This window comes from Mesoplodon mirus, assembly GCF_964341445.2.
Source record: "Mesoplodon mirus genome assembly, chromosome: 5".
NCBI classification, from domain to species: Eukaryota; Metazoa; Chordata; class Mammalia; order Artiodactyla; family Ziphiidae; genus Mesoplodon; species Mesoplodon mirus.
Window position 1 is genome coordinate 93,146,756 of NC_138980.1, and position 26,498 is coordinate 93,173,253.

General features: G+C 38.5%; 1 protein-coding gene across 1 annotated transcript in view; it reads right to left on the bottom strand.

Annotated features, from left to right (window-relative positions):
* CAMK4 (calcium/calmodulin dependent protein kinase IV) overlaps window positions 1-26,498 on the bottom strand; it is a gene marked incomplete at its 3' end in the record, with an annotated part of 231,581 nt that overhangs the window by 92,038 nt on the left and 113,045 nt on the right. Inside the window, exon 2 of the mRNA XM_082621912.1 lies at window positions 21,111-21,189. Within this exon, the coding sequence (XP_082478038.1) occupies window positions 21,111-21,189 (79 nt within the window). The remainder of the gene's footprint in view (window positions 1-21,110; window positions 21,190-26,498) is intronic.

Here is a 26,498-nt window from a genome sequence, read left to right on the forward strand (position 1 = left end):
AGAGTGTTCTGCCTATGTTTTCCTCTAAGAGTTTGATAGTGTCTGGGCTTACATTTAGGTCTTTAATCCATTTTGAGTTTATTTTTGTGTATGGTGTTAGGGAGTGTTACATGTAGCTGTCCAGTTTTCCCAACACCACTTATTGAAGAGGCTGTCTTTTCTCCATTGTATATTCTTGCCTCCTTTGTCAAAGATAAGGTGACCATATATGCATGGGTTTATCTCTGAGCTTTCTATCCTGTTCCATTGATCTATATTTGTTTTTGTGCCAGTACCATACTGTCTTGATTACTGTAGCTTTGTAGTACAGTCGGAAGTCAGGGAGCCTGATTCCTCCAGCTCCGCTTTTCTTCCTCAAGATTGCTTTGGCTATTCGGGGTCTTTTGTGTTTCCATACAAATTAGTGAATACAGATTATTTTTTATCACAATCTTCTCTTCCACAGGACAATAAGGATTTACTCACTAATACAAAATAAATATATTTTTCATTACTGCATGATGGTTAAAAAAATTTTAAGGACATGGGTGTCTCTAAATTAAGATTTGTTAATATTCAAACCTATTTTTCTCACTACACATTTAGCGTTTATGTAATATAAGGGTTTTCCCCTTGTTTTTGTATGTTTTTGATCCATATAAAATAAGTGTCAGAGAGATCCTTTAATTTTTTCATATGACATAGTAAACAAAAACTTTTTAATACAAATATGAATTTTAAGCCAATTTATTTTTTATCATGTTATGTCACACATTAAACATTGGGATGCCTTCAAAAACTAGTTCTTTGAAAGTTATCTAAATTCTGGAAATATTCATAACATACTAGATTATTTGGACTAGCAATCTTCTAATGTAGTTATTTATTTTTAATTCAGAATTAATTTTTCTTTAAAGGTAATTTTGAAAAGGGTAATTGTTTTCCCACTATACTCCAGATCAGTGGTTCTCAAAGTGTGATCAGAGGACCCTTCTGGGTCCCTAAGACTCACTCAGGGTATGTATGAGGTTCTCCCTTTTCCAACTGCACATATGGGTAAGGCTAGATTTTTTCCTATACTTGAAAGAAAACAACGTATTGAATGCAGAAGCAGATGAGAATCCAACTGTCTTCTATTAAGCCAGATAATAAAGAGATTTACAAAACAATGCCACTCTTCTAAGTATTTTTTTATTTTGGAAAATATAATTACTTTTCACTAAGAATGTTATTTATGTTAAAATATACTGGGTTTATTACTGTTATAGTTTTAATTAATTAATAAATACTTAAAAATTCTTTAATCTCTATTACAGCAGTCCCCAACCTTTTTGGCACCAGGGACTGGATTCGTGGAAGAAAATTTTTCCATGGATGTGGGAGTGGGGAAGTGGCAGATGGTTCAGGCGGTAATGCGAGTGATGGGGAGCAGCACGTGAAACTTGTCTCGCTCACCCGCCGCTCACCTCCTGCTGTGAGGCCCCATTCCTAACAGGCCGCAGACAGGTACTGGTCTGTGGCCGTGGGGTTGGGGGCCCCTGCTCTATTATATCGAGATTCTTTCATCTCTAATATAGTAAATGTGTATAGCTATTTGGGATTCACAGTAAGTTGGAGAGTAAAAAGGGCTCCTGAAGCTCAAAAGTTTCGGAACCACTACTCCAGAGAACTTAACATTATACATTTGAAAACAGAAAATAGAAAGAAAAGAACAAAACTGTAGTGATAATTTAAATGAAAGAAAAATGTGAATGCAGTTTCCTTCCTGCTCTGAATGCTGGAGCCCAGGTTGAATGTAGGTCATGACTTAAGTGGAGCCTGAGAAGAATTGAAGAAGAAGGAAGTTAGAGAAAAATGGGGTATTAAAAACCATCAGTCCACAGAGAGTAAACTGAGTGACAAAATCTGGACTAGAAGCCAAAGTAATGACAACCAAGGAAACCAGCAGGGGATAAAGTTGAGAGGGAGAAGTGGACAAAAAAGCAGGCAGATAAATGACTGAGAAGCCAAGGACAAGACAAGGCTGAGGTCAGAAAATCCTTCCCGGAGAGATTAGCTGAGAATCATTTGTCATCTTTTTGAAACAAAGTCTAGGGGTTCCTAGGCAGCCGGACTTTGGGGGTGGTTCCTCCAAAGGTGTCATGTCTTTGAGGTCACACTGGTGTGTGTCTTGACAGCCATTTCATCTGATATCTTCTCAATATTTCTCTAGTTCCAGGAGCTATTGTTTCCTTCCTACTCCTGACTTCCCCTTCCAAATACCTGGGTAGGTCAGGATAGGGTCTGAGCACTGGCACTGCCATTCAGAATAAGTGTTGTTTTCCTAGAAAATAACTGTTAAGCAAGCCACAAGAGTCAATGGGCAGCTACCTGAACAGTCATTATTGCCACTTGAAATTAGCTTCAAGAGCTACTATAATTAGCATCTTCAGAAGCATGAACAGATGGCTTTAACAAATCAACATTACAACAATACTGAAATCCATAAAACACCCCTTCACTATGTACAAAATAACTTGAAGAATGGTAGTTTTTAATTACTAACAATTTTCAGTTATAAAAATACACATTACTAACATTCTAACTTAGGTTTCCCAGAAAACTAATGTAAGGCGAGGATTAACATTCAGGTGTTTTATTTGGAATGTGCAAACCCAAAGCAGTGAGAATGAGGAAAAAGGGAAGTGCAGCAAGGTAAGAGGTGACACAGTGCAGTAAGCCCACTGGCTACACTGAGCTGTAAAGACATAGCAGGTCACATGGGTAGTTGTATCCAACTGGCACACAGTACTTCCCCAGAGGAGCTATACAAGGTCACCATGCCTTGAAGAAGTTCATGGGAAGGCAGAAAGAGAGGCAATTTACCTGCCCAGGAACCTCCTCCTGTTTCCCACTGGTGACTTTTGGCCCCGTGGTGTTAAGTTTTTCATACCTCTGGGTTGCATATGTAGTCTTTTTGGCAGTCACTTGTAATGCCATATCGCTCCTCATCAGATATCATATCTCATTCAAATCTAGAAGTGGTGGAAGAGCCAGAAACTTAAGGCGTGTGTCTGGGTTGGCCTAGTTGCATGAATTGGCCAGCAGGCAATCCAGCCCTCCCTGGTCTGGAAAACAGGCAGGTGGAAGGAATCTAAGAAGGCCCATAAGAGTTCTGTCCAATCACGGTTCACTCTTGAGTTTTTAACTGTCACAGGAAAACCAGATCAACAGCAGTGGGACCACAGTTCTGCTTTTCTAATTTACTGTATTTTACTGCCCATCAGAAAGAGCTTTGTCTCCCACTTACATTCCTTGTGCCATTGTTCTAGTTGCCAATATGAAATGGATAATCATAAAGTGGCTTGGACACATGGGCTTTTTCTGTAAAGCCTTATTTTAGCTCCCCTATTTGAAATGCCCTAAATATTCAAAGAAATACATCCTTTCATCCTCATAAAATCATTTAAGAAAAAAACTAAATAATTTAATAAGAGTGATTATACAGATTTGTACAGTTTTAAACCTCCACGGAAATCAAGATTTCTTAATACTGAAAGAAATCCCAACTTTGCTGTCTGCATCCATGAGGGGAGAAAGAGAAATGGATAAGAGGTATAATTTTAGAGTAACATCAGAGAAAAAAGCTCACCATTGGAATAAAGTTGATCAAATGTGGGCCCTTCATTGAGATACACAGCAAATTACTCCTGTGCTGGGGCTGGAAAGGTTGAGGGAAGAAAATCAGGAAGAATTGAAAATATGTGAAGAACAAAGTAATGAGGAATTAAGGGGGAAGAAAAAGGAAAACCAGTTTCTGCATGTGAGAATGATGGATAGAGACAGAGGTGGTGAATGAATTGGAAAAAAGGAGAGGGACTATAGCACTGGATTTCTGGTGGTCTTGATCCTCTTGGCTATCTCAGATGTGGTCTAGATCCAGACTCTGAAACTTCAAATACTCTTGGCAAGTTGGGGTGACCTAAACGAGTAGAGACTACTGCTGTACTTCTAGGATTCAGACAAGTAAAGCAGCATTTCCACATAAAATGCTCAGCTTCATCTCATTTTCTTTGCAGGGGGACTCCCTGGTGGTCTAGTGGTTAAGACTCCATGCTTCCACTGCAGGGGGCACGGGTTCGATCCCTGGTTGGGGAAGTTCTGCATGCCTTGAGGTGTGGTGAAAAAAAAAAAAAAGAATTCATTTTCTTTGCAGAGATTGAGACCATAAGTCTTATTTTGTCTCTCTGCTACTTCTCTGGCTTCTTAGGCTCATTTTTGGTTTTAACAATGACCAGAGAACATGATGTGAAGTACAGAACTGTGCTCCTCAAATCCTTTGTGGAAAGAGGCAAAATGTAAATTATTAATGGGTAAATAAGCAGACAAATACCTTTAAGTTTTCACAATTCTTTTCTGCATAGCTTCTGCTGAATTTAGCATCCTGTTTTCTGACATATCAACAAGTACATGCTGGCACTAACATGCTTGGTGAAAAGACTTGACAACTGGAGCTTTGTTAAATTCAAGAATGACAGTTTTAGCCTACAAGGATTTGAAAGCTAGGAACTGCTATTTGAAAATGCAAAAATCAAATGTGGGACACTGAGAAAATACTGAGGTTTTCCTACCTGAGGCTAATATCTCCAACAACTACAGAATTTTAGCCAAGTCTGATTATTCCTTTATCTTCTTGACCTAACAGAAACCTGGGCATCTCATGACTACCTTACTTTCTTTAGGGTCTTCCCAAGTGGTGACTTGTTTTCATGCCAGTAGGAAAGGTACCATAGGGCCTGGAAGGAGGACAGGGTGTCCTTTTTGCTACTCATTGCTATGTCTAAACCATTTCTCCTCCCTTATGCCTCCAACAAAGAGGCCAGTTTAGCCAGAGGAAAGTGACAGAGGAGGAAAACAGTAGATGATGACAGAGTCTCCTAATGACCAGAAGCCAGGTTGAACATGGTAAGGACTTGATATTTTTGCATCAGAGAGGTCAGACACATTTGGAAGATTTTGAGAGAGGAATGACATGACCTCAGTTAATTTTTAAAGGGATACTCTCACTCTTGGGAATTCCCTGGCAGTCCAATGGTTAGGACTCTGCGCTCTCACTGCTGAGGGCCCGGATTCAATCCCTGGTTGGGGAACTAAGATCCCACAGGCCAAGCAGTGCAACCGAAAAAAAAAAAAAAAAAAAAGATACTCTGACTCTTGTAGGGATGAGGATGTGAGGATGATTGGAAGAGTTAAATCAGAGAGACTCAATAAGAAGTTATGGCAGTTATCCAGGTGAGAGTTGATGGTGACTTAGACCCAGGTGCTAGTGATGAAGGAGGTGAGTGAGAAGTAGATGAACATTTTTTTAAGGAAGAACCAACAGTATTTGAAGATGGACTGGTTATGGGGTATAAGAGAAAGAGAAATGCAAAGGTTGACTGCTTGTTTTTCCACCTGAGAAATGGGTAGAATAATATTGCCATTTACTGAGACGGTGAATAAATAGGTTTAGAAAGATGCTAATAATATTGTGTCCCTGTCCATTGTACTGAACTCACCTACCATTCATCTCCTTTTACTACAGCTCACTGATCATCGAATTGATCTTTCCAGAAGTCAAGATCATTTCCACTTCTGAGCCTTTCCACTTTGTACTTGATAGTTTTTTGTCTTGAATGTTCTTCTCCCAGGTATTTCCATGTGACTTTGGACTCAGTGGAGAGAAGAACGGTAGGGGTAGCTACACAGAGGAGGTGACGGTTCAGAGGTGGAGGCAGTGATGAGCAATAGACATGGTGGGGTGGGACCGACAGAAAAAGTAAACTGTAGAGAAACCAGTATTCTATTTTACATTTAACAAGACTAGTATAATGCCAATCTGGTTCTGACCAGTATGAGAAGACAGACTAATAAGCATTTCACTCAGATAAGCTTGGCTTTGAAAATTGTGAAACAGTATTCTTTGGTAGTTCTGTAATAGCCACTTCCTACTCTCTGCAGACTCTAAAACATTTGGGAGGCAAAAAGGGGAAAAGTAGAGCTTTCCAATGGAGGAGGATCCCAAGGATTGGAATCGAATTTAAGAAGACAAAAATGGCTCTCAGAAGCTCAACCCAGAAAGAAAAACACTTGTCTTTCAGAACCTGAAACCTCTGTAAATCAGGTAGGTTCAGAAGACAGCAGCTCTTCCAAAGGAGGTAACCTCTCCTCCTTCATTCTTAGAGTCTAAAGTATAAGACTTCCTGCTCACAGATGCTAGAAATTCTTTCACGGGGAACAGTCTTTTACTTTACAGTGAATGAAGGAGGCTTAAAATATTCCGGGGAGAGATAACAAGCTGAACAAAGTTTATACAAAAGATCTGGCTGATGCCAGACTTTCTCTAGAAACAGGTTTGGCTTAACAGAGGGAGAGAAAAAAGGGAAGAGAACATGATATATAAAGTATAAAGGACATTATATTTTATACACCTCTCTCTCCTATTTCTTTCATCTCTGTATCTCTCCCTGGCAGTAAGAATATATGGGGGTAACCCTCATTTAATACCTCTTATCTTTAAAACGATCTCACCCCTCAGTCCCTCACCCCTCTTCCTGCTTCCAAAGTGTAGCTCTGCTCCCCTTAGCAGAAAACCTCTCCAGAGCTGCCTCTGCATTTTCTCCACTTCCTCCTCCCTTTCCTCATATATTTGTCAGTGAAATTCAATCTGGCATCATCCCAAGAACTCCTCCAAAACTGCTTTTATAGAAGAAATCAGTGGTCTCCTTGGAGGAGACTAACTACTTTTCTGACCTTATCTTACTCTGTCAGCAGCATTCGATATATTTGATCACTCCCTTCTTCACGTGAAATTGATTATACCATGTCACCATTTTGGTCTGACTTACTTTAAAGGCTGCAGAAGTATTTTAATACTTCCTAACTAGTCTCCCTGCTTTGATTCTTAGTCTTTGCAATCATTCCCTCTGCATACAGCAGACAGAGTGATGTCTTTAAAATGTAAATCAGATCCTGTCACTCTCCAACTTAAATGTTGGCATCCCATTGTTCTAAGACTAAATGCAAACTCTTTACCAAGGCCTTAAAACTCAGGATGGGTTGGCCTCACCCTTTTGAGCTAATGTCATTTTTCTCTCTCTATACAGGCCACTCAACTCCCAGACCAGGCTCCAAGGCCTTCACATTTGCCACGCCCTCTTCCACTAGACCTTCTCACTTCACTCAGAAAACAAATGAGAGGCCTTCCCAGGTCACTGCATCAAAGGTAGCTACACACACATACACAGATACGCATACCATAATCATCACTCTAATCCCTTTATAAAATTTACACAAATCTATGTTACCATTTAGTTACAAATTAATTATTTGTTTCTTCCACCAGAACATAAGCTCTATGATAGCAAGGGCTTGTCCATTTTTTACACATTAGTACCGCCAGCGTTATTTACCAACATCTGGTAATATAAATTTTTTTTTTTTTTTTTTTTTTTTTTTTTTTGCAGTACGCAGGCCTCTCACTGCTGTGGCCTCTCCCCCGTTGCGGAGCACAGGCTCCGGACGCCCAGGCCCAGCGGCCATGGCTCACGGGCCCAGCCGCTCCGCGGCATGTGGGATCCTCCCGGACCGGGGCACAAACCCGTGTCCCCCGCATCGGCAGGCGGACCCTCAACCACTGCGCCACCAGGGAAGCCCTGGTAATATACATTTATTGAATAAATGAATGAGGGGTGGTACTAGTGTTTGAATACAAAAGGTTGGGTTCTCAAAGGAAAAAATCCCTGGTTTAACAGCTCTGGTTAGATGAGATTAGATTTGGTTAGTCACTTCTCCTGCCATTCAAATCCGTATGACATCTTTGTCATGTTATCAACACCAATGGAGTGGAGAATGCCTGTCTCACAGGCAGAGCTAAGTACCCAGATCTTCTAGAGCCTACACAGATAATAGCTTGTGATTTCTAAATTGTGAGCCACAAAGGGTCACTATACCACTTATTCAAGATTGCACTCTCCCATGGGTAAATGGGGAATGTTCCAAGAAATATAATTAACAAAAGCTCTGGTGAAGTTACTGACTTTCTAAATCCACTGCAGCAGGTACTGATATTCCTCACAGGATACAGAGCTTTCACAGCTTCTTCTTCAACCAGCACACCTTGCCTTTAATTTGTATGATACATGCTGTGTATCAAACATAACCACAGAAGAGATTAAATGAGAGTGAAATGATGAAAATTAGAAAAGAGAAGAGTGAGAACTGGAGTATACTATGCATTCCCAAAGAAGGAGAAGTGAGATCCTTAGTAAGCAGAGAATTCTAGGGATGCAACTGTGAATTTTCTGTTTTGTCTTTGTGCCAGTCAAGGGACAGTTCAAAAGAAAAGCTTTGCTGGGTTCCTATTCACATATTCCCCAATGAGGTGACTTCAATACCTGCATGGTCAAATCCATGCAAAAAAGAAATTGATATCAGGTGCTTACAAAAAATGAATATAATGTTAGCCTCCCAAATTTTCTTTTATGTTCATGTTGCCAGGGCTGGAAGAAAATAAACACATATTATAAATTTTTATAAAGGTATCAGCCACTTTTTAAAAAAAAATGTAAAATATAAAAAATAAAAGTGAGTACCATATCTACCATTGTAACATTATCATTATCATTTTGGTTTATTTCCTTTCAGTTTTTAAAACTGTGCATATTTCCTTATATATTTCAAATATGGAAATAAATTTTGTTTCTTACAGTGTTCACTGAAAATACTATAGTTTTATGAATACCCAATGTTCATAAGCAGAATGTAAAAAAGAGCTTCCTAATGGCCCCATGTCATTAATGGCTATCCTATGGTTAGACACTTACAATTGCCTACATTTTGTTACTAATATAAATCATTCTGTAATGAACATCTTTGGTTGTACTTTTTAAAAAAATGTAATTTGAATTCTGGCCCTACCATTTAGAGCCCTTCATAAAGTTTCTTATCCTATGTGAGGATTATTTCAATTTCTTCACGGATAAAATGGGGATAATAATTGCTACCCTACCGTGTTATTGTTGTAAGGATTAAATGAGAATATATATGAAATCTCCTGGCCCATGGTAGATGTTCAGTGCCTTTCCTCAAAGAATTTGTAAAAGTAAGGTAAACATTTCCTAGTCTTCTATTTCCAATTTTCTGTCTTCACATAAAAATTAATCCAACTGAAACAAAGTGTAGCAATACAAGTATTTATGAGGGTATTCTAGCCCTAGAAAGGAAAAATGCCTAATTAACATGAAAATACAGCTTTATTTATCTTTTTTCCTTAAAAGTGTGGAAGACAACTTCATTAAAATCTTAAACTATGTCCAATATAATCTTCTTGCTGAATGGTAATCAAAGAGGGGGATTGGTGCCTATTTGCAGTCAAATTTAAACACCTTCCTTCACCTTTTTTTCAAGACTGGGATGAGAGCTGTACTACTGAGGTTAAGCTCCATGAAAATTTTAAGGCCATTTCTTATGTTTATTAATTACTGTTGACCATCAGGGTCACACCTGGGTTACTACAGACCTGAGTATCAGCCAGGTCCTATAGACATTCAAGTTCTAATAGAACTGAAACAAATTCATCATTTCTTTTTCATTCTTTTTAGTTGTTTTCACATGGTCAAGGCAGTACTTTTCAAAATACTTTAAAAATTACCAAGAAAGCATGAAAACAGCAAAATTTAGCTCTCATTTTATACTGCTTTCAGCTGGACAGCAATGACTTGGTTGCAGAATTGCCAAACCATTTGAAGTGAGGGGCATATATTTTCAGAGGCCCTGAGATCTCCCTTTGATCCTAAAACTAAGTGATCACCTATGAGATACTAAACTGAGAATTTATATATTCAAGAAGCTTACGACTTTGTAACCTGTCAAATAACAAAAACAAAAAGTACTCCTGGAAATATTAGCATTTAAGTCTCATCAGTTACATCTTGGGGTTGAATCCCTTACTGAGGATAGCTTTGAATAGGGGAACACCTGGACACTCTTAGAAGCTTTAGCTCCTTGATGTTCTAAGACAATTAAGACTTTCAGATACCCTGGTTAATACTGTTCAAAAATGCTAAAAACTTCCTTAAAGAAAGGAAAAGAACAGGCTGTAGACACAAAAGGCTTTTAAATGACCCTAAAAGTGATAAAATAATGCTCTGGGGCTGGAATAGGAAAGAGATACAAGAAATCTTAATGATTTAAGATTTGAAAAAAAATTCCCTTGTTGATTTTGTTCCATGGCAGTGTCAACAACAAATTGGCACTTGTCAACTACCTCTACAAGGATTAAATCATGTGCTGCAGCAGCTGCTGATTTTCAACACCCCCTGAAAGGAGTTCAGGGTGGAGAGCAGAAATGAGAAACTCTGTGCTCTGGGAAAACTGGCAGAACAGGTCTTCAGATAGTTAGATATTTTCAGGATTCAATTATATGAGCCCAATTCTTGTATCTCTTCATATCTAGAAAAGCACTAAAATCCTTCATGGTGACCACTGCTCCTCATGACTAGCAGAAACCTTCTGAAAAAAATATGTGCTTGATTGTATATACTCTCCCTTTACCAAAATCACATATATACTGACCTTCCCCCCTACCTCTTTGGAGCAGTTTCTCAGAACTATCTGAAATGCTGTCTCCGGGGCTATAGTCCTCATTTTGCCCCAAATAAAACCTGACTCACAACTCTCACGTTGTGCATTTTTTTAAAGTTGACAGCAGTAGCTGTTTCTCATTGTATAAGTCTGGATTTGCCTTCCTTGGTGAGGAAGCATCTTAACATCTTAACCCAGAGCTTCTTTTTTTCTGAAGAGTTCAGATGTTTCCAGAAATCAATAACTAAAGCACGTCAGCTCAGTCCTTCTCAAAGTCTTTTTCTTTACAGTGATATGCATCTCCTCAATGCACTCCCAACAGCCTGTCCTTAAATCTCTTCTGGATTAAACGGCTCAGAGCATAAAAGTTCCATGTATGACTAACTGGGTAGATATGCATACATTCCACGCTGATGCCCTACCATTGTTTCCTCTCTTGATAGTTTCCAGGACTGTCAGGGCTCAGAGAGGGCAGTGGAAAGGGGCCTATGATCCATGCAATGGGCTGTTCTGGTCCTGTCTCTGAATGTCTGATCATTATTCAACCCCATGATGTGTTCCCCAGCTGTCTATAGCTGCTAATGCCCTTGCCTAACCCTGTCTCTAATGCAGTAAGCATCTGGCGATAGCTGTGATGCATGGCTGCTTTATCCTCACTGTAGAGACCATGCTCCCATGTGTTACGTAGCTGCCCTTGAACCCAGAAGCCAATGTGGTAAGAACAGAGTGAGGGAGAAACAGCTCTGAGAGAGAGCTGAATTTACACTGAATATTTACTCTAAAGAAATTCTTTTAAACTAAAAGAGACTCTTAAACTGTAAAAAACTAAGATATCTTTGACTGAAAAATTTCAGTACTTTTCCCCCCAGATATCCAGTTGGTACCAGATTCAGGAAGAATTTTAATCATCATAGAATGCAAAGAATACTTAAATTTCTTTTTTTTTTTTTGCAGATATAAATATGGTAGGTAAATCGTGGCACTCATCCACATTCCCCTTCATAAAATATGTCAAAATTTAAAAGATGATGATAGTAATCTTGGATCCACTTTGATTTATCAATAAAAGAAATCATTCACAGCCTACAGTACTTCAGTATGTATGTCACACCTTGAAACTGATCATGACAAATATGTCCTGATGCTATGATGGAAAAACAGTTCTAAACTATTCTGATCTCAAAATTTCAAACAAAAATCCTCTCAGTGACAGTGTGGTATTCTGCGGGGAAAAAAGCATTGTAGATATAACTACCCATTTGATACATTTTTCAGACTTCTGGGGTAGAGATAAGTATGAGTAGCTTTGAATGTACTGAATGTATCCTGTGATACTGACACTTAGAGCAGAGAGCAAACTGGAACTCCATATACACAGCCACATGTGGGACCATCACTGCATCCTACCTACCCATAAGACAAAAGGCAAAGAGAGCCACACCCGGCAATGTTTTGTACATTACACACTCCTTGGTTATTCTTCTTTCATTTGTTAGTGGATATTGTATACTGAGATGCATTAAACTAAGGTTTTAATAACATTTGGAAAAAAAAGATGTTTCTTGTTTTCTCTGCACACAGGAAACTCTTGCTCACTCACAGTGTGACTTGAACTGCACTCAGCTTCTCTGTGTCTGTGTGTCAACAAAGGCTTTTTCATCCTTTACCAGATTAGCAAGGAGCAACATCTAGTTTCAGTCCCAGATCTGGGCCATGCTTATTCCTTACTTTTTTTTTTTTTTTTTTGGTCTTTTTCTCTTTCCGGACCTAGCTGGTATCAATAGAAAGGGCTCAGATTTGGGACTCAAAAGTCCTGTGTTCAAATTCTCCATGCTATTGTGTCCTTTGGGGAAACATCCCTTCTCTAAAACTCCTTTAAGTAAAACAGTCCCATGAGGCATTGTTGCATTAACATATGAAAGGGGCTACTACATATTGTTGAATAATTAAGTGTGGGTCCCATTCTTATTAGCATTATGCTTCTTTACTGTTAAAATTGCTGGAGTGGCATATGGTGATTTGAAAATGCTTACTTTAAAAAAAAAGCTGTTGTTAAGCTAATTCAATACTGAAAATTATTTGGATCTCTTCTAATCAATATCCTTTGCACACAGTTATTCATTTCCTCTCTTTCAGCAAATTAATGGTTTTAGAGTTCCAGGACTTGATCTTCTCTTAGCCTTCTTTCTCTCTGCTCTTCTCACATTGTCTGGATGAACACAGCTTTGATCATCATTCAACTTTGTACCATAAAGAATATAAAAATAAAAATTTGTTAAAATGTTTTTCCCTGTTAACACTAAGATTATAGCTTTTCCCATTCTCACTAAGATAGGAATCCTAAGTTTGCTTTGAGGCTGATCTGTGTTCCTTCTCAGCTTTCCTGGTTGTGGTCCATCAGGCACCACTCCCCAACTCTGATCTCCTTGGGCTCCTCTCAACTTTCCTGCTGCTCAGCACCTCTCCTTTGGTTACAAGGTCTTTCCCACTCAGTTCTCTGAGAAGTTTCTAGTTTCTTTCTTCTACTAGGGTATGGTAACATAAGCTCTTCCTAAGATTTCCTCTGGTTTGGGCTAGTTAGTCACCTCCTTTTTGCCTCCATAGGCTTCATACAAAGGGTAAAGATCACTTTAGATCCAACCACTCACTACTTGTAAAAGTACTAGAAAGTTGGGACTTCCCTGGTGGCTCAGTAGTTAAGAATCGCCTGCCAATGCAGGGGACACAGGTTCGAGACCTGGTCCGGGGATATCCCACATGCCGTGGAGCAACTAAGCCTGTGCACCACAACTACTGAGCCTGCGCTCTAGAGCCCGTGAGCCACAGAGCCTGCACACCACAACTACTGAGGCCCGGGCGCCTAGAGCTCGAGCTCCGCAACAAGAGAAGCCACCACAATGAGAAGCCCGTGCACCACAACGAAGAATAGCCCCCGTTCACGGCAACTAGAGAAAGCCCGCGTGCAGCAACGAAGACCTAACGCAGCCAAAAATAAATAAAATTTAAAAAAGCAAGTACTAGAGGGTTGAATGTGATAACTTGAGTAGATGGTGTAACTGCAAAGTATGTTTCTTTCTGGGTAATAGCACACAGGCCAGTGCCGGTATTCTCAATCTCTCTCTCCCTATTTCCCTTGTATCAGCTTGCCTCTGAATTATGTTTATTTTTTAAAAGGCAACAAAATGCCTGTGAAAGATCAATACAATGAGAGGATAGATAAGTGAGCTGAATTGTGACAGATTCTAGCAGCGTTTCTATCAAGCAAGAAAACAAATCAAACTGCAACGACTAGTTCTCTGCAAGAATGTTCAGACTTCCAAGTGGATCTTTGAATGGTAAAGCGTACAAATCAGGCCAAGATTTTAACATTCCGCCCTGCTACCTCTCTTCTCTTGTAGACATATACTTGTCACAAACTGAATAGAAATATCCCTATTCCTATTCCAGGAAACCTGGCTTAATAGCCCCTATGAAAATCAATAGGTTCCAACTGACAGAATGCTTGAAGAAGTTTCACTTCACTTGACACAGCTTGTTATCGTCAAGCTACTTTCCTTAATGTGTTCTGAGACCTCAATTGGGCCCAAAAAGTCTATTTGAGCTAGTGATTTATTATTCTCCTCTCCATCACTGACCAAGGGCAACCCTGACTCCACTTCTAGAGCATACCCATTAGTTGTTAAAAGTAGTTATAACAGTGTTTAATAGATGCATATCTTTAACCCAGATTGACCTAGCCATCTCTCTTACTATATCACAGAAATTGAAAAATGAATGGCCTGTGATCAGTTTTCCATGTTCCCAAAGGTTAGATAGAAAGAGAAGATAGCAGGTAATCTTCAGTTTGCCAAGTGGTATAAATGTTATTATTTCTATTTCAGAACTGAAAAACCTGAAAACTCCTCTAATGGAGACATCCTGGAGATTCAACTACCAAGAATTTGAGGGAGGCCTGTGTACATTCTGTAATTTAATCTAGAGCAACTTTTCAAAGTCTCCTGCAGCATCATAGTTACACACTTAAAGAGCTAATTCATAAGAACATAAGGAAAAATGAATACAAATGAAAAACTAACTCATAGAATGATTAGCAAGTCACAACGTGTGGCTCTTTAACTAACTGAGAGGAGGATAAAAGGCCTCTTTTATCCTTTAGCACTTAATGGAAATTTTATAAAAGTTAGGAACATTTACTAGGTGAATGCTAATTAAATTATTCAAGAAAAGCCTTTCCAGAAATCTATAGATAACTTTACATTACAATAACTAAAATATGACAAAATTTAGACCTAAAACAGCTTCTAAACTATAGATCAAGTCAGAGTGCTCCCATGTCAAGAATCAGAATAGAGCAGTAGGGTTGAAAGTGTTCCAAATCTAGGAATCAAAGGCATCCAAGATTTGTTTAAGTATGAGGTCATATGACCAGAAATCTTTAGTGTCACATTAAATTTTATTGATAATAGTAAACTTTATACCCATTTTTAGCAGATATTTTAAAAGCAATCCCCAAATGATATAATTAGTTTATTCATACAGCAGTATACAATATGTCTGGTGCTGCTTACTGCTTAGTTTTCAATCAAGCTAATGAAAACATGAGAATTACACAGAATGAGCTGGTACTATTATAATATAAAATATCTCTGTGGACCCATTTCAATTAATAATAAGAATAATGTTCACCATTTATTACATGCTCCCTAGGTGCTGAGAAATATTTTACATAAGTTATCTCATTTTAATTGTCACTAAAATGCCACGGGCTAGATGTTCTTAAACTCATTTCACAGATGAAGAAACTAAGATTGAGAGATTTACATAACTGTTGTAGGGTCACACAGGTAGTAAGTGGCAGAAATGATCCTGAACTCAAGTTGTCTGGCTCCACAGCCCATGATCTTACCCCACAACTACATAGCCATTCTTAAGGAGAGTCAGAAGACCTATACATTCTGAACTTATACACTGAGATTGGCTCTCAGACTCATAAATTCTGAATTTACACACTGTGATTAATTCTTAGATTCAATACTGGGTATTTCATGAAAGGATTTTATAGCAATCTGAATGCAATCTTTTTCAAGAGTTGAGCCACATGGCTAGAAATGTCATCATGATTTTAGAATTCAAATATTTGTCTTCAAAATTCCAGGTACACTATAAATGATTATCATAATTTTCTTAAATCTCAATCAGTTCTTGAAAATGAGCTATATTGATAGGCCTGAAGTGTGATTATTTAGACACACCCTAAGGGATGTACTCCTTAGAAAAAGAGATAATGCCTGTGACTCATTCCTGAAGTAGTGACTCCATTATCACCAAAATTCTTCAAAAGTTGTGATTCCATTTAACTCAGCAAAAGTCAGTCCAGACTGAAGGTTCCATCTGCATAATCTGTTCAAATTTTGACATTTTCTTGAATCTATTATTTTCCTTCTGTGAAATTTTAAGTTCAGCATATTAAAAAGTCACGTAACATCAATAAAAAGGTCCCATCTTGTAAATCACTTATTGTCCCACTACCCATGTCTGTCAGAATCTTTTTTTTTCTTTTTCTTTTTCTTTTTCTTTTTTTTTTTAGGTTTCCCTGTTCTGAAGAGACTCATCCTAAGAGTTGTCTATCCACAGAAGGCAGCTTCACCCCATTCTTTCTCCTAGTCTTCTTTCCTACCTAGTCTTTTTTTAAAATAAATTTATTTTATTTATTTATTTTTGGCTGCATTGGGTCTTCGTTGCTGCACGCGGGTTTTCTCTAGTTGCGGCGAGAGGGGGCTACTCTTCGTTGCGGTGCTCAGGCTTCTCATTGCGGTGGCTTCTCTTGTTGCAGAGCACGGGCTCTAGGTGCGCCTGCTTCAGTAGTTGTGGCTCGCGGGCTCCAGAGTGCAGGCTCAGTAGTTGTGGCACACGGGCTTAGTTGCTCCATGGCATGTGGGATCTTCCCGGACCAGGGCTCGAACCCTTGTCCCCTGCATTGGCAGGCGGATTCTTAACCACTGCGCCACCAGGGAAGCCCTGTCAGAACCTTTTAATGCCCCAAAGGTGTTCATCTGAGGACGCAGCTCAGAAAATCTTTCTACTCTACTTCAATTTCTTCTAAATATCGCATAAAATGGAGATGATGAAAGACTCATGAGTGAAGGAAAAAAGGAAGCCTTGTTTCCTTCATCCTGCATTCGTTTTACAAAGTTCACAGTAAAAGTTTCACTGATATCTGCAAGCCAATTACATACAAGGTAATGAGGTATTTATGGGCAACAAAAAATGGCTCTGCCTGTGAATCTTTAACTGTTTTAAAATAAAAAGTTACAAAATGAGTCACCTTTCCCAGGAGGAGAGTAGGTATGGCACTCCTAGTGACTTGATGAGTTCTTCAGTCCAAGGATCTCTAATACTATGTGGAAAAAAATTAAAAAAAATAAACAACCAAAAGAGCCCTTCAATTCATTTTCCTCTCTTGCTTACTCTCACTGCCTTCAAAGATTTATCCTCATTAATGACTTGATGAGACAAATGGATATTGTTTCTGGAAAAGTCCAGGATTTTCAGTATAGTAAAAAGTTGGTTCAATTATCATTTTCTGTTTTCTGGCACTTCAATACATCTATAATAGAGAGTCACTGGTGTTTATCAGGACATTTAGAGACTGTAAGATCTTGTAATGCTTTCTGAATGTCCAGAGAAAAGTTATGTTGAACAGGATCTCAATGTTGAAGTTTGGTTTAACTCAAATTTTCTCATATACTGAAATTCTGAAATCCAGCATGGACACTAGTATACTGTCCTAAATTTAATAACTATTGATTTTTGCCATATTTTTTTTCTCTCTCTCTATATATATATGTGCACACACATACACACACACACACTTTTCTTTCATTGTGAACTATCTGAAAGTAAGTTGCAGACATTAATGATGTTGGTCGATATGTATTTTAATGTATTCTAAATCTAGAAATTGTAGTTGTCTATAGATAAAGAACATGGTATTATATCCACATATAAAATATATGATAATTTAAAATATTTTTATTATAATTACATGTTAAGTTCCCACAAGGATATTTTATTAGCCAAAATACCCAACTGTCTGAACATAACAAGCTACTTTATGTTTATTATCAGTATTAATTCTGTCCTGTACTCGACAACCAATGGAATGTGGATTTCTCCATAAGAGTAGATGCTTTAGTCTATCTTCCTATGGATAAATTAGAGTCTTTGTCTATCACTCAGACATATGAGTGCTTAATGGATTGTTAATGACACTCAGGGTGTTTTATAGGGGGAATAAGTCCCTTATTGCCAATGTAAACTAAATCCTTCCTAAAATATTAAGCTATGAGAAAGGAACATAATATTGCCAAAAAATAAAATTTGGGTAAACTGTCCTGAAACAGCTTTTAAACAGATCCTGGGGAAGAGGATTATTGTTATCAAATAATTAACTTGTTGAAGAGATAGGGAACTTTTCTTGGACTTAAAGACATTTATATATGAATCTAATCACCTATAAAATGGATAGGTTTTCTTATGTTTATTAGTTTCTTGAATGTGATAAAAGTTTTATTCAACTTCAGATAGATTATTGAGTGGAATATTTTGAAATTCACCTTAGAGGTCCTCTTTTATTGATAGGATTTTGGGTGGAATTGTGTTCCCCACTCCAAAATATGTTGAAGTACTAACCCCCTAGTCCTTAAAAATGTGACTTTATCTGGGAATTAGTTGTTTTAAATATAGGAAGTTAATTTAAGATGAGGTCATACTAGAGTAGGGTGGGCCCCTAATCCAATAGAACTGGTGTCCTTATATGAAGAGGGAAATGTGAACATAGACATGCAGAGAGGGAAGATGATATGAAGACATGCAGGGAGAAGACTGCCATGTGACAATGAAGACAGAGATTAGAGTGATGCAATGACAAGTCAAGGAACATCAAGCATTGCTGACGGTCACCAGAAGCTAGGAGAGAGGCATGGAACAAATTCTCCATCAGTGCCCTCAGAAGGAATTAACCTTGCCATCCCGTCCCCTTGATATCAGACTTCTAGACTTAAAAACTGTAAAAGAATAAATTTTAATTGTTCTAAGCCATCCAGTTTATGGTAGTTTATTATATCAGCCCTATGAAATTCTTACAGATAGTTGATAGATGATAGACAGACAGACAGATGTAGATAGATAATCTTTCAAACCTCTTAAGTTTGGGTCTAATCATAAAATGAAGACCCAAGGAATTATCCAATGAAGTGGTATAGTAGCCCCAAAGTTGTTAGTTGAACCACATAAAATTGTCATTTTTATAGGTCAAGAATAGTTTAATAGATGCAGTTTTATGTGGTTCAATCTAATAAATAGATTACACAGATCATTCAGGTTTTCTGAAGCTCACTTTTCCTGTCAAGAGCAGATCTTTAACTGAATTTGCTAGAAGAATACTTTGTTTCCCCTGCATCACTTTTCCTCCATAAAAAGATTCTTAGTCTTAAAATAAGATCATAGGCTTCATTCATTTCATTTGGATAAGGAAGTTCTGTCTTCATGACCTATATAGAATTAAACACTGGAGGCAATTTCTCTTTGAGGTTTTTCCTGCTATTCCTCTTGTTTATACATCTCTGGGCATGGCTGATTCTAGGAGACAATGCTGGGAATTCCATCTATGTTCAAAACTGAGGTTTCTCCAGGGGATTTCTCTCATTCCATTTGGTACAACAGTAACTGTGTTTGACAACATCTACCTTACTGCATTGCTCTGCAGTTCCATCTGACACTTGGTTCCTGTCCACATTTTCTTCGTGCCTGTCTTCTGAAGAAGATGTTTCCACAACAGAGGTGGAGGAGAGAAGACAGGGAGGGCAAATCAGAGCTTTACTTTCTCAATGAATAAAAGTCATGAACCCACCAAATGTCTTCACTTGTCTCTTATTCCAATTCAACCAAAGATTTTTTGACTTAAACAAATATTCTCTAAACCAGCCCCTTGTCCTTTGGGATTCTGAGCATTCACAAGTCATTTCTGAATACTCATTTTCCTAGATGTTTATATAGCTAGTGCCTTTCAAAGTTTCCTCAACTATGAAAATAAAATAACCACACACAAATTTTACTGACAATTTTTTAACCATAAAGAAATGATACAACCAAGTCCAAAAACATCTCTTGTGTCACTACTGCTAAAGCATGCCAATATATTTTCATAAAAAGCAGACGTTTAACAGGAAATTCTAGTTCATGAAATTTTAATAATCCTTAGTTCAAATATATTTTATGACTATAAGAAATAGATTTAAGAGAAAACTCCAAAGCTTATCAGTCAAAAGCTGCCTCTACATTCTGGAATCATTGGCATACGAAATAGGAAATCCAGAATAAAAACCTTATTAGGAGCAACTGCCATTTAAACTATTACCTTCTTCAGTTATACTGTTCTTGTTAGTTGAATGGCCTTAAATTCTAACAGATTGTTTGAAAATGTCATTCTACTTCTACTTGACTGAAAACATTGTGCCATTATTCTCTTCTTCATTATATGAGAGTCTAAAATTTCCCTGTGCCAGACAATACATAAACAGTTGGTGATATTAAGCTGACTTTAGAAAAAAAAATCCCTTGGCCTCAAAGAGGTATTATTTGACTTCAAAAGTTACAGTATGTCTCTCCTCAGCATATGTTACATCTGGGTTTTCAGAAATATATATATTTCACATATTTGTTCACATAAAATTTGAGAAATGAAGAACTTGCTATAAAAGAATATATTGTCCTTTTGTGGTTTTATAAGGGGAAATTACCTAAGGACGGAAAGTATAAGTAGGGCATTACAATGACAAATATTCTCTGGGGCACAGGGAGTATAAAAATGCCAGTATTACATGCTGGCATTTGTATTTTGAACTCTCACCTTAGTATTTCTTACTTATTGGAGATGAGCCTAAGTAACTTTTGCCCCCTCAGCTCACCTACAAGTTTAGGGCAAAAAAAAAAAAAAGCCGAAAACAAAATCCTTCCTTCTTGTTCAAATATGAACTTCTTCGATGAGCAGGTTCAGTCCCAGATACATTAGCATTTGCCTGGTTGTACTTTACTGAAGTAAACCCACCATTTGAAAATCAAGTTAGAAGCTGATGACTTCTTTAACAAATGGATCTATTTGTGTTTCATTTAGGTATTTTTAAATAGCAACCTTTTCTACTATATTAAATTGTGATTGGAGATTATATAAATGTACATATATATCTGAAAACATGACAGGTATACAAAGCAAAGTTTACCTGGCAACTCTAAATGTCTTTCCATTCCATACTTCTCCTCCCCGCAACCGTATCTAATTTGAGATCCAGTTGCTTTCAAAGAATCACAATTTCCATAAAAAAATAACCCATTTGGCTGCATAATCATGATTCAAATGAGTTAGCCATACATAGCAGCTCTCTGGCCCTTTTGTCCTTCGAATCAGGGCTCCTGCCTTCTCCAGGTCACAGATCCTTTAGAGATGCTATTATATAATGAAATAAACTTACTGTTTTCTTTAACACTTTGAGAGCATAAGGCTTCTGGGTCCCCTTCTGTTTGCATCTGTATACAATGGATGTAGCACCCCTTGAGGGGGAAAAAGACAAAAAGAAAATGTTATGCTTTGGACAAGAAATTAAGGGGAAAGCTTGAAAATAAGTATGTCTTACAGTTATCCTCATAACTGACAAGTGTTTATAAGTTCTATTATAGGACTGCCCCAACTGTTGAGAGGATTTTTTTCTCATAACTAAAGATAGTGTGCTCAGATTTTCCTGTCTGCTCTTTTTCTCCTAGCTCAACGCTATACAAGTAACCTGCCTAAGGCTGTTGCCTTCAGTCATCTCTGGAGAAAAGTAAGCCTTATGGCTTCAGGGAGAGGGTTTAATTGCAGCACTAGGCTGTAAGGGTCAGGGAAGTCTCCACTACTGGCAAGCGTGCTGGGGACCCTTGAGAATTTACACCACTTCATTTGGCCTGGCATTCTCCGAGAGCCAATATTAGTCCCATAGAGATACCGGTTCCTTCATCTTGGTGAATACTGCTACCACTTACTCACACGTGCCTAACAAAAATGATTATGTGAAATGTCCAGGAGAAAATCCTATTAAAATGGTCAAAGATATACAGAGCAAAAGTAAATTTATCCCTCTATAAAAAACTTGGAGAAGCAGAGAAAGTTTTTTACTTTTAACGCAGAATGGTAAGAAGAAACTCAATAACTATCTTTATGTATGTGATACATGTGCGAAGTTACTAAAAAGAGAACATTAAAAAGCAGGACATTGTGGTCCTGATGCTTCCTCTCCAGTCATGAGAGCAAGAGAACAAGACAGAGATAAAAAGAGATGGAGCAGGCTTAAGTATAACCTTAGAGAACTTCAGATAAGTCTTAAAATAAGATCAGTTGAAGTAAATCTGTCATACTTTGAAGATTAGGCCAAAGGACCTCTCATGATACATTCAGTCCAGTGGTTCTGAAATTCTAAGAAAGAACAAAAGAAATAAACAAATCAAGCATATTCCTAGCTACCCACGCACATCAAATTTTTAATAGACCCAGCAAGAGTCAGGAACTGGTGGTGTAAATGCTAATAGGTAAGAACAATTTCAACACATTTTTTTTAAAACTGTGGTAAGATAATAACATATACACAAAGAAATAAAGAGGTGCAACGGAATAAATGGAGGTAAACATAAAATTCTATTTTCTTTATTTTTAATTGCTCTAAATTATATCTATATAAAGCAAAAATACTAATTCACTGTGTTTATGGCATATGTAAAAGTAAAATGTATGACAACAATAGCACAAAGAATGGGAGAAGAATTTGAGAAAATACTGTTAAGTCCTTATATTACATGTTAAGTAGTATGATATTATTTAAAAGTAAACTCTGAGGGCCTCCCTGGTGGCGCAGTGGTTGAGTCCGCCTGCCGATGCAGGGGATACGGGTTCGTGCCCCGGTCTGGGAGGATCCCATATGCCGCGGAGCGGCTGGGCCCGTGAGCCATGGCCGCTGGGCCTGAGCATCCGGAGCCTGTGCTCCGCAACGGGAGAGGCCACAACAGTGAGAGGCCCGCATACCGCAAAAAGAAAAAAAAAAAAAAAAAAAAGTAAACTCTGATTAATTAAAGATGTATATTGTGTAACCTAGGGCAATGAATAAAATAATCTTTAAAAGAAAAAAATCAATAATGAAGCTAAAATGGAATAATCAGAAATGAAATGCTGGGGAACAAAACAAAATAAGAGATTAAAAAATAAAACAATTAACAATATGGTGTATTTTAATCCAATCATATAAAAATTACATTAAATGTAAACTTTATAAGCATATCAATTAAAAATAAAGATCATCAGTCACATGCTACAACAGACTCCACTTAATCTTCAGTCTCAATCTGTAGCAATGACCTAAACAAATAATTCCATGTTGTTTTAAGAAAATTTTGTTTATGCTGAAAATCTACCACACTAGGGTACCCTCCAAATTTTTTGTCATATATAAACTCGTTTAGCCAATGACGTGTTTCTAATAAATGACTCATTACTTCAGGTTCAAGAAAAATAAAGTGAAGATGATCAGATTAGATTGAAAAAATCAAGACCAAACTATACACCATGTACAATAAACCAATTTTAAATATAAAGGGTAAATAGGTTAAAAATAAAATGATAAGATGAGAGATACTATGAAAACACTAAACAAAAGAAAGCAGGAGTAGCTATATTAATATCATGTCAAACAGACTTCAAAATAAGGGTAAAGATGAACACGGCTTAATTATTACGAGGTCTATTCCACAAAATGACATAACAAATGTAAATGTGTATGCACCTAGCAATAGTGCTTCAAAATACATGAAGCAAAAACTGATAAAACTGAACAGAGAAATAGACAAATCCACAAATACAGTTGGAGACAGCAACCTCTCAGCAGTTAATAGAGAAAGCAGAAAAATTACCACTGAGGATATGGAGGACATGAACAACATTATCAACTAAACTAAGTTAAATGACATTTAGAAAACACTACATAAAAACAGCAGAATACACTTTCTCTTTGAAGTTAAGAGATTCATATACTTGATTTCCTGACTTAGTATAAAGTTACAGTAATCAAGAGAGTGGTATTGAAGGAAGAATAAACATGTAGACAATGGAATGGAAAAAATAATCCAGAAATAGTTGTACACATATTTGGCTAACTGGTTTCTGACAAAGGTAAATAAATAGGCAATTTGGTGGAGAAAGGACAGTTTAATCAAGTATAAATAGTGCTGGAACAACTGGATACACATATGCCAAAAAAAAAAAAGTAAAAACAATAAGCCTTTATCCAAGCTCACACTCTATGAAAAAATTACTCAAAATGGATCATAAATATAAATGTAAAACCTAAAATTCTAAAACGTAAAAAAAAGAAGAAAATTTTGTGACCTTTAGTTACACAATGATTTCTTACATACACAGCTCAAAGCACAATAATTCAAAGAACAAAAAATAAATTGGACTTCATTTAAATTAAGAATGTCTGCTTTATGAAAGACACAGACAGGGAGAAAGTTTTTATAATTACATATCTGATAAAGGACTTGTATCTAGAATTACAAACAAACTCAAAGTCCAATAATAAGAAAGTAATGCATTTTAAAGATGGGCCAAAGATTTGAATATATACTTCACCAAAGAAAATATATGGATGGCAAAAAGCACAAAGAAAGATGCCCAACATCATTAGTCATTAGGGAAATGCAAATTAAAACCACAATGAATCACTGTAGAAATCAAAAAATACCTAGAAACAAATGACAATGAAAACACCACGACCCAAAACCTATGGGATGGAGCAAAAGCAGTTCTAAGAGGGATGTTTATAGCAATACAATCCTACCTCAAGAAGCAAGAAACATCTCAAATAAACAACTTAACCTTACACCTAAAGCAATTAGAGAAAGAAGAACAAAAAAACCACAAAGTTCGCAGAAGGAAAGAAATCATAAAGATCAGATCAGAAATAAATGAAGAAGATGCGGAGATCATCGTCCTCCCCACGGATACACCAGAAATACAGCTACACGTGGAACAACTCCTACAGAACACCTACTGAACGCTGGCAGAAGACCCCAGACCTCCCAAAAGGCAAGAAACTCCCCACATACCTGGGTAGGGCAAAGCGGAGAGATTCCCGCACAGAGGATCGGTGCCGAGCGGCACGCACCAGCCCGAGAGGCTTGTCTGCTCGCCCCGGCGGCCTGGAAGCTGAGGCTCGGGCTTCGGTCAGAGCGCAGGGAGAGGACTGGGGCTGGCGGCGAGAACTCAGCCGGAAGGGGGCTAATGAGCCACAGCTAGCCAGCAGGGAGTCCGGGAAAACTCTGGAGCTGCCGAAGAGGCAAGAGACTTTTTCTTCCCTCTTGGTTTCCTGGTGCGCGAGGAGAGGGGATTAAGAGCGCTGCTTAAAGGGGCTCCACAGACGGGCGCGAGTCATGACTGAAAGCGCGGAGCCCAGTGACGGGCGTGGGACGCTGGGGCTGCTGCTGCCGCCGCCAAGAAGCCTGTGTGCGAGCGCAGGTCACTGTCCACAACGCCCTTCTGGGAGCCTGTGCAGCCCGCCACTGCCGGGGTCCCGGGATCCAGGGTCGGCTTCCCTGGGAGAACGCACGGCGCGCCTCGGGCTGGTGCAACGTCACGCCGACCTCTGCCGCTGCAGGCTCGCACCGCACTCCGTACCCCTCCCTCCCGCCCGGCCTGAGTGAGCCAGAGTCCCCGAAGAGGCTGCTCCTTTAACCCTGTCCTGTCTGAGCGAAGAACAGACGCCCTCCGGCGACCTACACGCAGAGGCGGGGCCAAATCCAAAGCTGAGACCCAGGAGCTGTGAGAACAAAGAAGAGAAAGGGAAACCTCTCCCAGCAGCCTCAGAAGCAGCGGATTAAAGCTCCACAATCAACTTGATGTACCCTGCATCTGTGGAATACATGAATGGACAACAAATCATCCGAAATTGAGGAGCCAGGAGTCAGTGCTGTGCCTCTGAGGTGGGAGAGCCAACTTCAGGACACTGGTCCACAAGAGACCTCCCAGCTCCACATAATATCAAACGGCGAAAATCTTCCAGAGATCTCCATCTCAACACCAGCACCCAGCTTCACTCAACGACCAGCAAGCTACAGTGCTGGACACCCTATGCCAAACAACTAGCAAGACAGGAACACAACGCCACCCATTAGCAGAGAGGTGGCCTAAAATCATAAAAAGTCCACAGACACCCCAAAACACACCACCAGACGTGGACCTGCCCACCAGAAAGACAAGATCCAGCCTCACCCACCAGAACACAGGCACTAGTCCCCTCCACCAGGAAGCCTACACAACCCACTAAACCAACCTTAGCCACTGGGGACAGACACCAAAAACAACGGGAACTACGAACCTGCAGCCTGCAAAAAGGAGACCCCAAACACAGTAACATAAGCAAAATGAGAAGACAGAAAAACACACAGCAGGAGAAGGAGCAAGATAAAAACCTACCAGACCTAACAAATGAAGAGGTAATAGGCAGTCTACCTGAAAAAGAATTCAGAATAATGATGGTAAAGATGATCCAAGATTCTATTTCCCAGATCCAAAATCTTGGAAATAGAATAGACAAAATGCAAGAAACAGTTAACAAGGACCTAGAAGAACTAAAGATGAATCAAGCATCGATTAAAAACACAATAAATGCAATAAAAAATACTCTAGATGGGATCAATAGCAGAATAACTGAGGCAGAAGAACGGATAAGTGAGGTGGAAGATAAAATAGTGGAAATAATTGCTGCAGAGCAAAATAAAGAAAAAAGAATGAAAAGAACAGAGGACAGTCTCAGAGACCTCTGGGGCAACATTAAACG